Source organism: Taeniopygia guttata, chromosome 3 (genome assembly GCF_048771995.1).
Source record: "Taeniopygia guttata chromosome 3, bTaeGut7.mat, whole genome shotgun sequence".
Classification (NCBI taxonomy): Eukaryota; Metazoa; Chordata; class Aves; order Passeriformes; family Estrildidae; genus Taeniopygia; species Taeniopygia guttata.
In genome coordinates, this window is record NC_133027.1 from 71,230,213 (window position 1) to 71,243,798 (window position 13,586).

General features: G+C 39.0%; 1 protein-coding gene across 1 annotated transcript in view; it reads right to left on the bottom strand.

Annotated features, from left to right (window-relative positions):
- Positions 1–3,453: 3,453 nt before the first annotated feature.
- Positions 3,454–13,586, bottom strand: part of KCNK1 (potassium two pore domain channel subfamily K member 1) — a 28,302-nt gene continuing 18,169 nt past the window's right edge. Inside the window, exons 2-3 of the mRNA XM_030268271.4 lie at positions 8,811–9,206; positions 3,454–6,011 (exon numbers count right to left, since the gene is read on the bottom strand). Of these exons, the coding sequence (XP_030124131.3) occupies positions 5,752–6,011; positions 8,811–9,206 (656 nt within the window). The 3' untranslated portion in view covers positions 3,454–5,751. The remainder of the gene's footprint in view (positions 6,012–8,810; positions 9,207–13,586) is intronic.

A 13,586-nucleotide genomic window follows, 5' to 3' on the forward strand; every position in this document is an offset into this window, starting at 1 on the left:
CTTAATTACTGGGCAATGATATTTTTTGCATCTCTGTTCAGAAAACATGCCTCAAATCACAGCTGGCAATCACTAAACAAATTTAACAGATCTTTGCCCATAATCAGGAAACCAGCCCAGAAATGCAGAATTAGGATTTGATAATTCCTATTTAAACTGACACTACAGTTTGCTGTCTTCTGTTTATGCAAACATGCTAATTAATTTTTGCCCATGTGGGGTTGAGATGGAAGTTTTACAGTTGTAGGATAATATGTCCAGATGTAATATTGCAGGCCAGGATTCAATCAGTCTAATGCTCATAAGCAAAGCTGTAATACACTCAAAAAGAAAAATAAACCAATTTAATTCTTCTAGATGAGCTATTAGTTTTTATGTCATTATGTTACCATTAGCACAAACACTGGCTGACATGCACAGTACAGACAAGTGAATCATACAGTCCTTTGGTGCCAGACATTGGAAATGGTTTTAGAAATAAAGTGGTGGCTGCAGCTAAAGGTAATGAGCGGGGATGGGGCTTTCCTGTCCCCTCACCTAGTCCCCATCCTTAGGGCAGATGATGAAGTCCTTTTCTACTCTCTGAATCTCACCTTGCTGCCTACTGAGATGGCCCAGCTAGGCACTAGTGAGAGCTTAAGGAGAGTCAGACTGAGAATACTGTGAGCCATGCTCCTGAATGGAGAAGAGAAATTCAGAAGGTTAAGGGGGTAAACCAGTCTCCAAAAAAATCAGGCACAGAGAAGAGAAGAGGCAGTTCTACGTGCTACTCCAGAGACTTGCACATATGCACTAAACACACTATGAAACCCCTGGGATCAGCACCAAATGAATTTGGGGAGTTTTGAGTCTCCCAGAAGAGTGGGTTTCTCACTTTTTAAGGTAGGGAGTTCATTTCTGTCTTTCCAGACAGGCTAGGAACTAAAATGAAAGGTTGACCCAAGGCCAGGCAGTGCCTTGAGCCACTTTTGGCCTTGGAAAGTTTCAGCAGTGACACTGACCTACGCTTCTGCTCATGGGTCTGAACACTAAGTAAAGTTAAGACAGAAAAAGCTTGTTAGGATAACAAACACAACTTGCCTCAGGGGCCACAGGAGCCATCTACACTGGGGAAATGCCAAACCATTATCCTGATTCATAGAATATATGGTGCGACTGAAGTAAGAGAGCTGCAGATAAATGTAGATAAAGGGTGAAAAACTTACTTCCATTAAACTTCATTTCAGATGACTTTTGGCAATGTCCTTGCTCTTCCTTCCTCTAACTCCTAGTGACAGGCAATAAAGCCCAGCAAAAACTGTGCGGTCACGTAGCAGTTTGCCAGGATGATTTCTCCCTGACATTGGCTGTCAGCCCGTGCACCTGCTCGCAGCCACACTGTCCCTCCTCATTACCTAAATCTGTCATTTGGCCCCAACTGCCACGAGTGAGATTGACTTGTTATCAGCTATGGCAATGGCCCTGGCAAACCTGCATCATCACCAGAAAACAACTGCATCAACGTCCTCACACTCAGTGGCAACATGATAACCTTTGAAGGTAATTGTGAGGAGAACTCAGTGATAAAAAGTAAGTAGAATGGTAACTTAGAAAGCAATGAGACTGACATGATAGGCATTAAAATTACATACACCAATTACCTAATCTGCATTAAGCAAGACACAACTTTGCAGAGGCAGTCTCCAGAATCTCAAAAATATGGTTTCTATCTGAAACAAGCAACAAGAATTTTTTTTGGCTATCTAGAAGCAATACTGACAGTAGTGCAGAGAAAAGAAACTCTTATTTTCTTGTACTTGTGTATGCTTGGAATAACACTACTTCCCATTATAGTAATTTTATTTTGCTTCAGTAGAAAGCAGAACCTAGAAGAATGAATAATGGAATAACATTAGGGCAGTGGTATTTTTAGCAACTTATGGTTCATCTCACTACATTTGTGGCAACTGTTTACAAAGCAAATTGTAACATGGAAATTCAAGATTTGGCATTAGCAAACAGGTTCTGTGCAAGTTCCTACCTACATAGAGGACAGCACTTTCCAAGTAACAGCACATAAAAGACTTTCCTCTTTCCCCTTCCTTCCCTTTTTCAAAGGCCCATTCCATGCAAGTTACCTGCTAACTGCAAAGCACCAAACTTGAAACAGCTTTGTGGGAAATCTCCATGTGATCCTGGGCAGGACAATCTCTCACTGACCAAAGCCGAGAGCAGGCACCTCACTGTAGAATCTCTTCCACACACCACACCAACATTGACTTCCCATCCCTCCTAGATACTGTCCCAGAGCTGCACACTGCTGGGAGCTAGGAGAACATCCTGGGGAATGGCTGCTACACACTTGCCCCTTCCTTGCACAAGTTCACATCATGATCCTGGCCATTGACAGAGACAAAACACTGGGCTAGACAAATATTTAGTGAAATCCAGAACTGCTGGTCTTATACAACTCCTCTGACATAAGCAGCCAGATAGGGAGGTTTTGCAGTGCTGACATTAAAGCTGCAAACCGCCCCGGCCCCTGGAGTTACCTACTTAGAAAATAACTCCTTTCAACCTCCAGCAAGTCTTCAGCACCCACACAAGGTGCCACTGGTGAACCTTGGGAAGAAACTTTGGGAAGAGAACACATTCATTAAGGAACAACATGGCTGTCACTCAGCTCCAAAATCAAAACTCGAGTAGGCTTTTCCATTTTCTTTCCACCAACATAATGAATATCCTGCCAGCCCTTTCCCTTGAAATAACAATAAAACAAGTTTATATTTAATGACTGACAGACAAAGAGAAGACAGCAAATGTCAGCTGTAGCACAGGAATAAAGCTATTAATGAGATATATGCCTGCAACAATTCAAGACAGGAAAGTGAGGACAGAACCCAGACAATTCTTGTATGTGTACAAGTAATTTGCTTGCATTTTTAACTCTCTCTTGTGGTTTTTTTTCAGCACTATTGCTTTACGAGCCAAGCTCTTCATCTGGGTTTACCTGCTTCATAGTTTGCCTCTAGGTAAGGGATGCTCTATCCTGAGGTTCTTGCATGATAATCTTTCTTCTTCTTATCTGGATTCCAGTTTCAATTCATCTTATATGCTGGCTTCATGTGAAGATGTAAAAGCTATATGAAGTGAGGGCCATTATTTTCATCAGTTTTTCAGATTTCTCAAATACTGGAGCAGTTGGTTCATAAGGACAGGATAAATGCTATGTCACTGTTTTTTATTTGCTATAATCAGTCAGCATCTGAAACAAAACCAAACATACTTTGGATTGTTCTTTTTTTTAAGAAATAACCAGGAATAAAGGAATAACTAAGCTACAAAAATATTAAGGTTAGGTACAACACTGGCATTAATAGAGCCTCCTTAGGCTGAGGAAGGCTAACTGAAGGATGCACAAACATAGACAGGATTTCTTCAAGGCACACATGCCACTAAAGAAAATACTCCCACTTCATAGTGCAGACAGGCAAAAGCCAGACATTTTATTTAAGTTTAAAATAACAAATATTCACCTACAATCACAGTATACTGCTTAGTTTATCGCTTCTGCTTTGAATTCTGTGCTTTCATTTCACGTGTCTACATTTTGCATTTCTGTACACGCTGCAAAAGTAACTTTGTATATCATTTAACATCTGTGCATATCCTTTAGAGCTTAACATGACACAGAAATTAAAATACATTTTGAATTTTAAGGTACTGAAAACAATCAATAAAGTTCCACAGAAAAAAATAGTATAAATGTTTCTTATAGTACAGTACTCTTAATTTTATGTCAGTGTCATTTTAATGCCATAGTTTTCAAATATTGACTGTATAAAGAGAAGACTAGGGGAAAAATTATCTAAAATGCCTTTCCTAAGTCTGTTAGACTCTGTTGATTTATGATATATGTACAGTATATAAATATATTTATGTATATATGTACATATATATTGGTTAACATTCATTATAAATAGAACTGTGTTAACCTAAGCAGTATAAAAATAGCCACTTTCCTGGGAACATGCAAACATAATATGCTCTCACCTAATCAATAAAACTCAAAACAACCAAAACCTTTAGCTCTGATTTTCTACAAATATAAATTTCAATTGAAGACTTTCAACTGATTTAACCATAAAGTAAGTTTTTTCCAGTAAAGATATAAAAAATTGTTTGATGCTAGCTATAATTAAGCTCAAACACAGTATATTTTGGGTTATTTACTTTCAAGTATTTTTCCCACGTGCGCTAAATCTAGACACACTGCATTTGTTTTCTTTACAATGAATTATTATTCAGCTCTAAACACTAAAAGCCAAATTACAGGCAATCTGGCATGCTTGCACTGCAGGTAAAAGGCTCTCCTCTACATTGTTCCTATGTGGGAGGCTGTCTATTATGGCTATTTGTGCTCCAGATCTTGTGTTCATTGCAAAGCGTAACCAAGATTCTCCTACTGTAAGATTCTTAAGGCCAGAAGAGAAAGTACTACAACCACTTAAATCTCATCTCATGCTCACTGAAATTCACTCTGAGGTCCCTGCATTCAGCACAGTGACTGGTAGCTGGACTAAAACACCTCTCCTGTTATAGTCAAAGAGGTTCCAGCTTCAGAAGTTGAGCAAGATCTTGACTTTTTAGTGACTTTTCCCAAGGGGAAAAAAAATCGGTTCCATCTGAACCAAATGTGACATTTTTCCTTTTTTCTTGCCATACGAAAAACTGAAAAATTGATTTGCCCTGAAACGTTCCCTTCTCGTCCAAAGTGTTCCGAGTACCAGTTAGAAAAGCAAGAGAAGAAATAGAAGCTATGTTCAAAGGTGATGCTGTTTCTATTCCTCCGTGTACCCACCAGCTCAGCAGAGCACACGCCGGGCTGGACTGTGGGAGGAACAGCACCAACTCCTTCTGCTGAGCAGATTTCAACCATCTATTAGGAGAATGCCACAAGCACATGACTGTGCCAGTCATGTGTGGCATATGCTGAGTCGTTTTCATTCCATTCCACACAACTAAATACCCACTCCTGCCCATTTCAGAAGACTGAAATGCATCTGTCATCCTTCCCTACCATCTCACCTCATCCAGACCTTTGAATATTTCATACAAAAAACAAACAGCATGGAAGACCCAAGGCACACTCTCTTCAGGAAATTTTTCTGGTGACTGGAGGACGTTTAAGGAAGTAGGAAATTTAGATGTAAATGCCATAGGCAAAGGAGGGACTGCAGTCTTATTTTTTCCTTCCTAAAATAATTGTTTACACCTGCAAGTTACTGGGTAATAAAGGGATGACCTAGATATTCCCCCCTCCCCCAGATCTAGAGATATTGCTCTGAAAATGTCAGATTAAAACTGTGACTATCAAAAGTGAACATCCCAAAATCTGCTGTCAACCAGTTGCAAGATGGGGCATGTAACTCAATGAGCTGGATGTCAGTGAAGGCCTAGTCTCCTAAAGATGCTTAATGAAGTTTCTTGTGCAAGCCTTTCTCTCTGGCATCTCTGAATGTGGTACACCTAAATCCTTATCCCTCAACCAAAATGGCCTTATGTTCCCAGCCACATCTTACATTTATTTCCTCTTCCCAGGGTGGCTCCCACATTTTTCCCAGAAGTTTTTTCTATGACAGAAGTGATAAATCCTTGTTAAAATAGCACAGTCTTCCAGCTTTTATAATTTGAGAAAAAAAAAATGAGGCTTTCTATTTCTTATGGTAAGTAGCATAAATGCACCAAAACACTGGTATGGATACCCGTGTATTAATTGTTTAGAGAGCTGTCATTGGAAGTTGGAGACTGGGAATTCACAAAAGGCTCGTTTGCCTTCTGATCGTCCTTCATGGAGGCTGCTTGGTCTGAGATGGAAGAGAAGGAGAGCTGGTCATGTTCCATTATATGCACTTGGTCCTCTTCCTTGTCCTTCTTCACATAAAACAACTTCCTGAACTTTTTGAGTTCATGGAGTTCACAGAAAGTCTCAAGAACCACCAACATTGCGATAAGGCCCATCAACAGATAACCTGAGTGGGGAAAAAAAAAGTTTAAAAAAATTAGTTATTAGCAAACTAGGTAGGACTGGACCAGTCTTGAGCTTCTGACTTTTCTCACCCCTGTCCTCTCTGACTAGTATGTCAATTTTCTTTATGACATAACTACACAGCTTTGAACTGTGATATCCTTGGTTTTTTTCCTTTATTAATTCTACAACCAGAAGATTCCACATAAACAGAAAAAGTAATACTAGTGGCTTCAAATCTGGTACAACTGTGCAAGAGAAAAAAACAAATATGTAAAGGTATTAAAAAACCATAACAATAAAAATCTACCATATGCACACTCCTGTACTTATGATTAAGTGCCCTTCAAAAGAGTTTGAATAAAAGTTGGAAGATAAAAACTTTTACCACAATATTCCTATATATTACAGGCAGAAGTAAAAATATGGGAGCTAATTATGGTCATTGGTTATTTGTATCAGTTTAGCAGAACAAATCACTTACTACTTCATGAAAACTTCAGAATTATTTTCCTCTAAAATTATTAGACATACAACACCCTGAAATACCTGGAAAAACAAAGCTACTAAAGACACGTACAAACCAAATAAAACCAAAATGAAAAATTACTGTAAAATTACTCCTGGAATTTGAAAAACCTGACACAGTTACTCCATCTTTTGGGCACCTACGCAATGTTTGTCTAAGGTACACAAATCACCCAAAACCTGGAAGTGTTACCTAAAATATATTAAAAATTACTTTAGCCATGTACTGACTGACTTATTTTTAGAGGTAATAGCCACCTCTCATAGACTGAGACTTTTGGAAATGGAGCTCTCTATGACCAGCAGTACACTGTGCTCTTTTTTATTTTTTATATTCTCCAAACATAAATGTGTCTAGTTTAAAGGAAGGTATTAAAATGAATATTTATTAATCTCAGTGTTTAATTAGATCCCTACCTCTGTTCATTACAATTCAATAAGGAGCATGACTACTTATTTATTTTTTAAGTTCAATGAAGTAAATGAAGCAGAAGCTAAGTGTATAACCATTAGCAGAATGCACTTCTCCAAGAGCTGCACATTAAGTGTGCTGAAAAATCAACATAGATTAATGATTATAACTTCCACATGGTCATTGTCCTGTTACCTAAGGGCATAAATATCTCACCTGTAGTTACAGATTATTCACTGGCAGGAACACTCTGCTTTTTGTTCCAGGAGTACCATTAATCAATTTTTTAATACTGAATTCTCATCTAAATCAGCACTACATCTAAAATTTATTAATTGTTTTTAAACTTTATATCATAGCATCAAATGAGAGCTACGCATTAACACAAGGAAGAACCAACAAAGCTATATCAATTGAAAAGCATACATAAATCTGCATTGAGAATTTGTAATTATCTCTGAAACTCAGTCCATTTGATTGCCACTTGATTTAGAACAAAACTTGTGCTCTTCTAAAAATTCTTGAAAAGCCTGTAGTACTCATGAAGCATTTTCTGATGTAGAAGAACAAAATATCTTACAGAAAATTTAGGTTCAGGAGAAAACATTTTATTTGGTTCCTTGAATTGTTTGCATGAAAGGAAAAAGAGTAATTTAAAAGTTATAACCTTAAAACCTATTGAAATTAGATATTCTAAGGTCATAACTTTGCCTAAAAGCTACTTTTTCTTTTTAGTATTTCCTGCAATTTATTTCCTAATTGTTGTACAGCTTGAAAAAGCTTTAATATAAGCCCTTAATGTTTTCTTCAGATTTCGAGTTTTTCAGAACAGCAAGTCTTTAACAAGGCCTTTGCCATGTGTGACTTTCCATTCACTTCACCACTTAGCATCCCCAAAATCAACTCTGCAGATCAGCAGGTTAATACTTAAAAGCTACCATTTATAAGATAAACATGACAAAAAGAGGAGAAAATCTGCAACAGCAACAGGCCTAGCAAGATAATAAACCAAAGTGTTCTGTTGGCTAGTTCAAGGCCCCGATTCAAAGAATGGAAAAAACCTCTCTTCAGGTACAACACAAAACCAAGCTAACAGACTCTCTGCCGACATTATGATTGCTGGATCATGCACAGAAGCTTAGTCTAATGAAGACCAGCCTCGATGCCTCTGATGACCCAAAGACTGCTCAGGTTGAAGCTGTATGAGAAACTGCCATGTTTCAAAACACTGTTGCTGTCACCCTCAGCATATATTTACTCCAAATACCAAAATAAAGGTAATTTTCTTCTTAAAATCACTGATCACTATGATTTCTTCTGTGTCAAATAAAATGAAGCAATTTAAATTTAGCATTCATGGTCTTGCTTTTCTACCATCTCAGTCTACTTGTCTGTATTTGACAGCTGGTATGTAGCAATGCCAGCTTCAGCTACCTTCTGTTTCAACTGGAGTCAGAAACTTTGCTATTCTGCCTCGTTTTCCACGGCTTCTTGATTCATTTCTTCCACCTGTCATCTAACCTTATGGGATAGCCTTGGCTCTGCAATGCACTGAAATGTAAGCCCAAGATGGTCTTAACCATTTTATAACAGTTACGGGAGGTTTTTTTCCTACTATTAATAAGAGAGCAAATAGCTATGGTTAGAATAATAGAATTCTAGTTTTAGCTTTTTCTTTCTTAACTAAGAAAACTGACCTTAACAGTTTCCTCTTTACAGAGCTACCAAAATTAATGCCCAGTTTCTAGCTGACAAGTGATCATTATTCACAGAATGGAGAGAAGTCTGATTGTCAGTTTGATGTTGATATTTTTATTTTTAATATAAAATGCCTTTTACTTTGCTGGTTAGTTTGATACTTACATGTAATTCCAATTTTATATAACTCTCGGAATTTTTGATTGTAGCCTTCTCCTGGCACATAGTCTCCGAGGCCAATGGTGCTCAGGGAAATGAAACAAAAATAAAATGACTCCAAAAAATTCCAGTCATCTTCCAGGACAGAAAATATTGCTGCTGGGATTAAGAAGAAGAAGGAGACAGTGATGAATCCGAGGACCATAGCATGGATGATTGCAACGACCTGCTTGGAGAAGCCCCAGCGGATGTGGAAGTACAGCACCGGGCGCCTGGTGACGTACACAATGATGCGCTGCACCACGGCCGTCAGGAACAGCAGCGTGAACGGGATCCCGATGACCGAGTAGATGATGCAGAAGGCCTTTCCCCCATCAGATAAAGGCACTGTGTGTCCATAACCTGCAACAAAGCACAGCAGGCATGGGTTCAGTGAAAGTTAGGAGCTCAGCTGCCAGTCTGATATTGGCTATATTGAGTGAGATGCACTATAAGATGCACTGTCAGTAATTCTGAATTCTGCTACTCCTGATGAATGCTGTTAAAAGGTCTGTTTTAAGCAGGCAAACAAAACTCAGTACTAGCCACGAGCAAGTAAACACAAATATTTTTTTTATTTCAAAATTGTGATCATCATTATATAAATGCTTATTTCAGAGAAGGAAGAAAGGCCTAGTCAGGAGTGGAAGCTTATGCCAGGAAATTTGTATTTGATTCTGGGTTTTCCTACTGAACTTTAAAGTGATGTAACTTTTCTACCCACCTTGTAAACTGGAATAATACATACTTCAGAAAAATGTTCCTACATCTACAGTAGTAACACACTCTAACACCTTTTGTGAAAATCAATTAAATTACATAGAAGTACTATAATCGACATTCAAAGCTAATTCCATGCCTCCACAGATTATAATCCATCAAAAGGTATCTAAAACCAGAACATTTTTTCACAGCAAAACTCCATGGATCTAGCCACTGTGGCTAGAGTTTTGCCTCACCCTTTACACACCAGGAGGATGAACAGTGTTGCGTTCAGAGTACAGGAATGGATCCCCTTGTGTAGGGGCTGATGACAGCCGGCAATCCCAATATCACAAACCTGTGCAATTGTACTTGTACCCAGTGCAAGTGGTGATGCTGCCAAAGCACACTCTGACAGACAGCATTTGGTTCTAAATGTAAGTCATCGCCACAGGAAGGAACAGTAAATCCAACATAAACCAGGAATGCTTTCTTCTGTTTGCCAACAAAGGGGAAAAAAAAGGCATTTTGTTTTCACTGCAGCTAGGAAAAGGAGATCTCTTGAAATTTATTCTGGGCAGCCTTTACACTGACATCAAACCAGGCAAGTGCAGACAGGCCCTACCATTTCTGCAGCCCCAGATCAGCTAGCTCATTTGGGTTATATTACTGCTGTAGAGCAAGGCATTTTCCAGAGCTACTGCAACTAGCTATCTTGAGCAGTCCAGGCAGAACACACAGTGAATCCAGGGTTATACTGCTTCTGATTTCTGAACTGCACTCTGCACCACCCCAGCCTGCCCAGTGTACCACTAGACCAGGCAGACATTCCACGAGGCCTCCTGGGAACTCTCTGCCTGCTCTCCTGTGAAACTGGCTGTTCTGCAAGTCCCTTCAAGTTTTATATGAACAAAAGAAATTTCTTCTCTACTTTGATGGATTTAATAATAGAATCATTACTTTTTAAGTTTTCCAGAGGAGTAAATAAACAATAACATTTCATTTTCTTAAGATGCATAAAGACACTTCCAGACAATGAGAGACAGGGAAAACGTCTTATCACTATGATGTTCAAAGTCTTGTAGAAGAAACACATGAGGTGTAATTTCTCTGCGTTAGCTAACCCAACAGGAAATTTCAGTTGTACTTGAATTTTAATGATATTATGAATAATTTACCCAAGCTCAGTCTTTTAAGCCCTGGTAAATTGTATTAATTAATAGCTTTTTTTCTGCTTACCTTCTGTTTGCTTTATCTGCTTTGAGATAAGAGGATCAACACTGCACAGAGCAGTTCAATCAGATTCATGAAATTGTAGAGAAGGGTTCTACTCTGTGCCTAACAATGCTGGAGGTTTTTCTGACTACTGCCAAGCCGACGCTTTCTTGGCCCTGTCTATCAGAAGTCTTGGATCTTGCATCCACAAGGGCATATCCCATCACTTAGTGTCTGAAACTATGACTGAGCACGATTTGATCCACACTCAAGTGACACTTTACTGCCCAGTTGCCATGGGGCTCTTCCATCATCCTTACTGCCTTAATTAAAATTGTATCTTCAGTAAATTTAGTTGCTTCCCTCTTCCAGGTCATTTAGAAGTAAGTCAAACTGCACAGGCCCAATACAGTTCTACAAGGAATGCCACCTGTGACAATCCCTAGGGGAATGAAGAAACCAGTCCTTCAAGAACTAACCATTTCTCCTACTCTGTTTGTTACCTTTACATATCTCAAGTGGGGAAGAAAAGGATTCCTATTTTTTCCCACTATGCAACTGCTTTTATGTAACTTTTCTTGGCAATCTTAAGTGTCAAGAAAATTGCCTATAATCTTAGTTATCACTGTACAAAAGTCATTAAAACACCCCAAACCAACACAGCTATACTTTAAAACAGAGAAAATTACAGACCCAAGGTCCAAGACACTCCATTATCTGCTTTCAGACACTTGTGCTCTATTGCCTCCCATCTTTGCTCCTGCACATGTTTGTACTTTGTACTGTGTCCTCTTCAGGGAGGTGTGTGTGCCCATTTGCCTTTTTCAGTGGAAACCACCATGATCAGAAGCATTACAGCTGAAGTCCTAAGGAACTTGCAAAAGTTATTTTGTCTTCTGTCTTAGGTGTGACTAATTGCTCCTGTTAGATCACTTTGTAGATAAATACATAGAATTGGTCATTATATTCCAGGTAGATATATTTTCTCCCTCCATTTTTATATAAACCATCAGACTTTGTATTCCAGAGTCTCTAGGTAGCTTCCAACAAATGTCCAATTCGTAGCAGCCTGTGTCAAACCCAGCATTGCCTTTGAGCATTTCATACTCTTCCATCCTCTCTTAGTTTGGCACTTGTTGGCAGTGGGTGTTTTTTCCTTTCATCCTTCTCAGACACTGCTTTGACCAATCTAAGCAGTTGTGTATCATCACTGATTTGTCTCTATAGTTGAGTCTCTCCTGTAGCTCATTAATGAGTTCTTCTCTGCGTTAAGAGGCAGTGGCTGCCTTACAGGTTTTTCAGGACCCCACACTGAGCATTTAGTGCCAGAGCGAAGAGATGCCATGGTTCTGTTCAGCCTAGACTGTCACACAAATCCCCAGATGATGCCCCAAAGGGTGGATGTTTGAAGGTGGAGGTGGATCTGACATCAAGTGAGGCAAGTAAGAGGCAAACAGAACTGCTATGGCTCTCAGAAAGCTTCCCCCAGCCAGCCTCTCCCAGGCTATGGTGATGAAGCCTGGCAGGTGTGTACCAGGCTGCAGCACTGCCTCTCTCTTCCACTACCTATCCATAGTTTAGAGGTACTATTCCTTCTACAACAGGTTTTGTCAAGCCACAGCTCCCTCTGGCCCCAGGTGACCTGCTGCAACACCACCAGCCCTGTGCAGCACCCTGAGATTCTCAGGGCATGGAGAATCATGTTCAGCACACCCAGTGTCCTGCCCAACACACCCATTCAGATGGCAGAATCACACCACACAGCATAACACAGCAAGCGTGCTCATCCCTTTGCTGGTCTGAGTCAGTGTCCTTGAGCAGAAGTCAGACCTTTAAGTCAGCTCATCATCTCTAAATGCCCCAATAAATTAAGTGTATAATGTACTATGTATTTTTAAGTTATGCAAAAATCTTCAATTCATCCCAAGCATAACATGACTCACTGGGGTATGATGAGAAGATGGTCAATGATAATATTTACATAATTTCTAGACTTTCATTTTATAAGCCTTTGACATTTTCCACTGTGTTTAACAGTGAAATACATCCTTCTTCATAACTGGTCAATTATCTTCCAAGATGAAAAGGAAATGTCACGTGATGGTAGATCTGTGTGGTAAGAGAAATCACCTTGGTTGCTGCTGTGCTCTTCCTTGCAATAGAAAAGTATACTCTGAGACCTAGTTTTATGAAGAAATATGTATTTCATTGTTAAACTTATTGTGATACCAAACTGGAAACACTTTGGAAAATTTCCCGAACACCATTTTGCTAAACAAATCAGAGAACTTGGATTTCTAGCCAGGCTGGAATACGTCACCCTATATTGCAGAAATGAGGAGGAAAAAATCCACTCTGACAGGCATTTTTAAGCAGAGGAAATCCACTTGGAAATTACATTTTGCTATCTCCTCAGTTGAAATAATTAAACTGATTTTGTGTGCATTAGAAGAGCGAAGAGGAAGAAATGCTATAAACCAAAATTGATGAAATAATCTGAGAAGAGATTGTTTGAAACTTAAGTCAATTTCACTAATAAAAGCTTACTATACAGTCCTCAAAGACTTGCACTGGCACAATTAGAGACGTGATGAAGGGTATGGCAGAAACCTCTTAAACCAGTTTTGCCTCTAAAGAAAATAGTCACTAGGTTCACTCTCACATGGCTCCAGTAAATATGATTTAAAAGTGATTTAAACTTCAAGCTGAGGTGATTTAGGACGGTGCTGATCCAGCTCTCTTCAATAATAATATACCCCTCAAACCTCACTAGAATAAAAGTAGTAAAACACTATTTAAATTAATGTAACCATGAAGATTAGATCT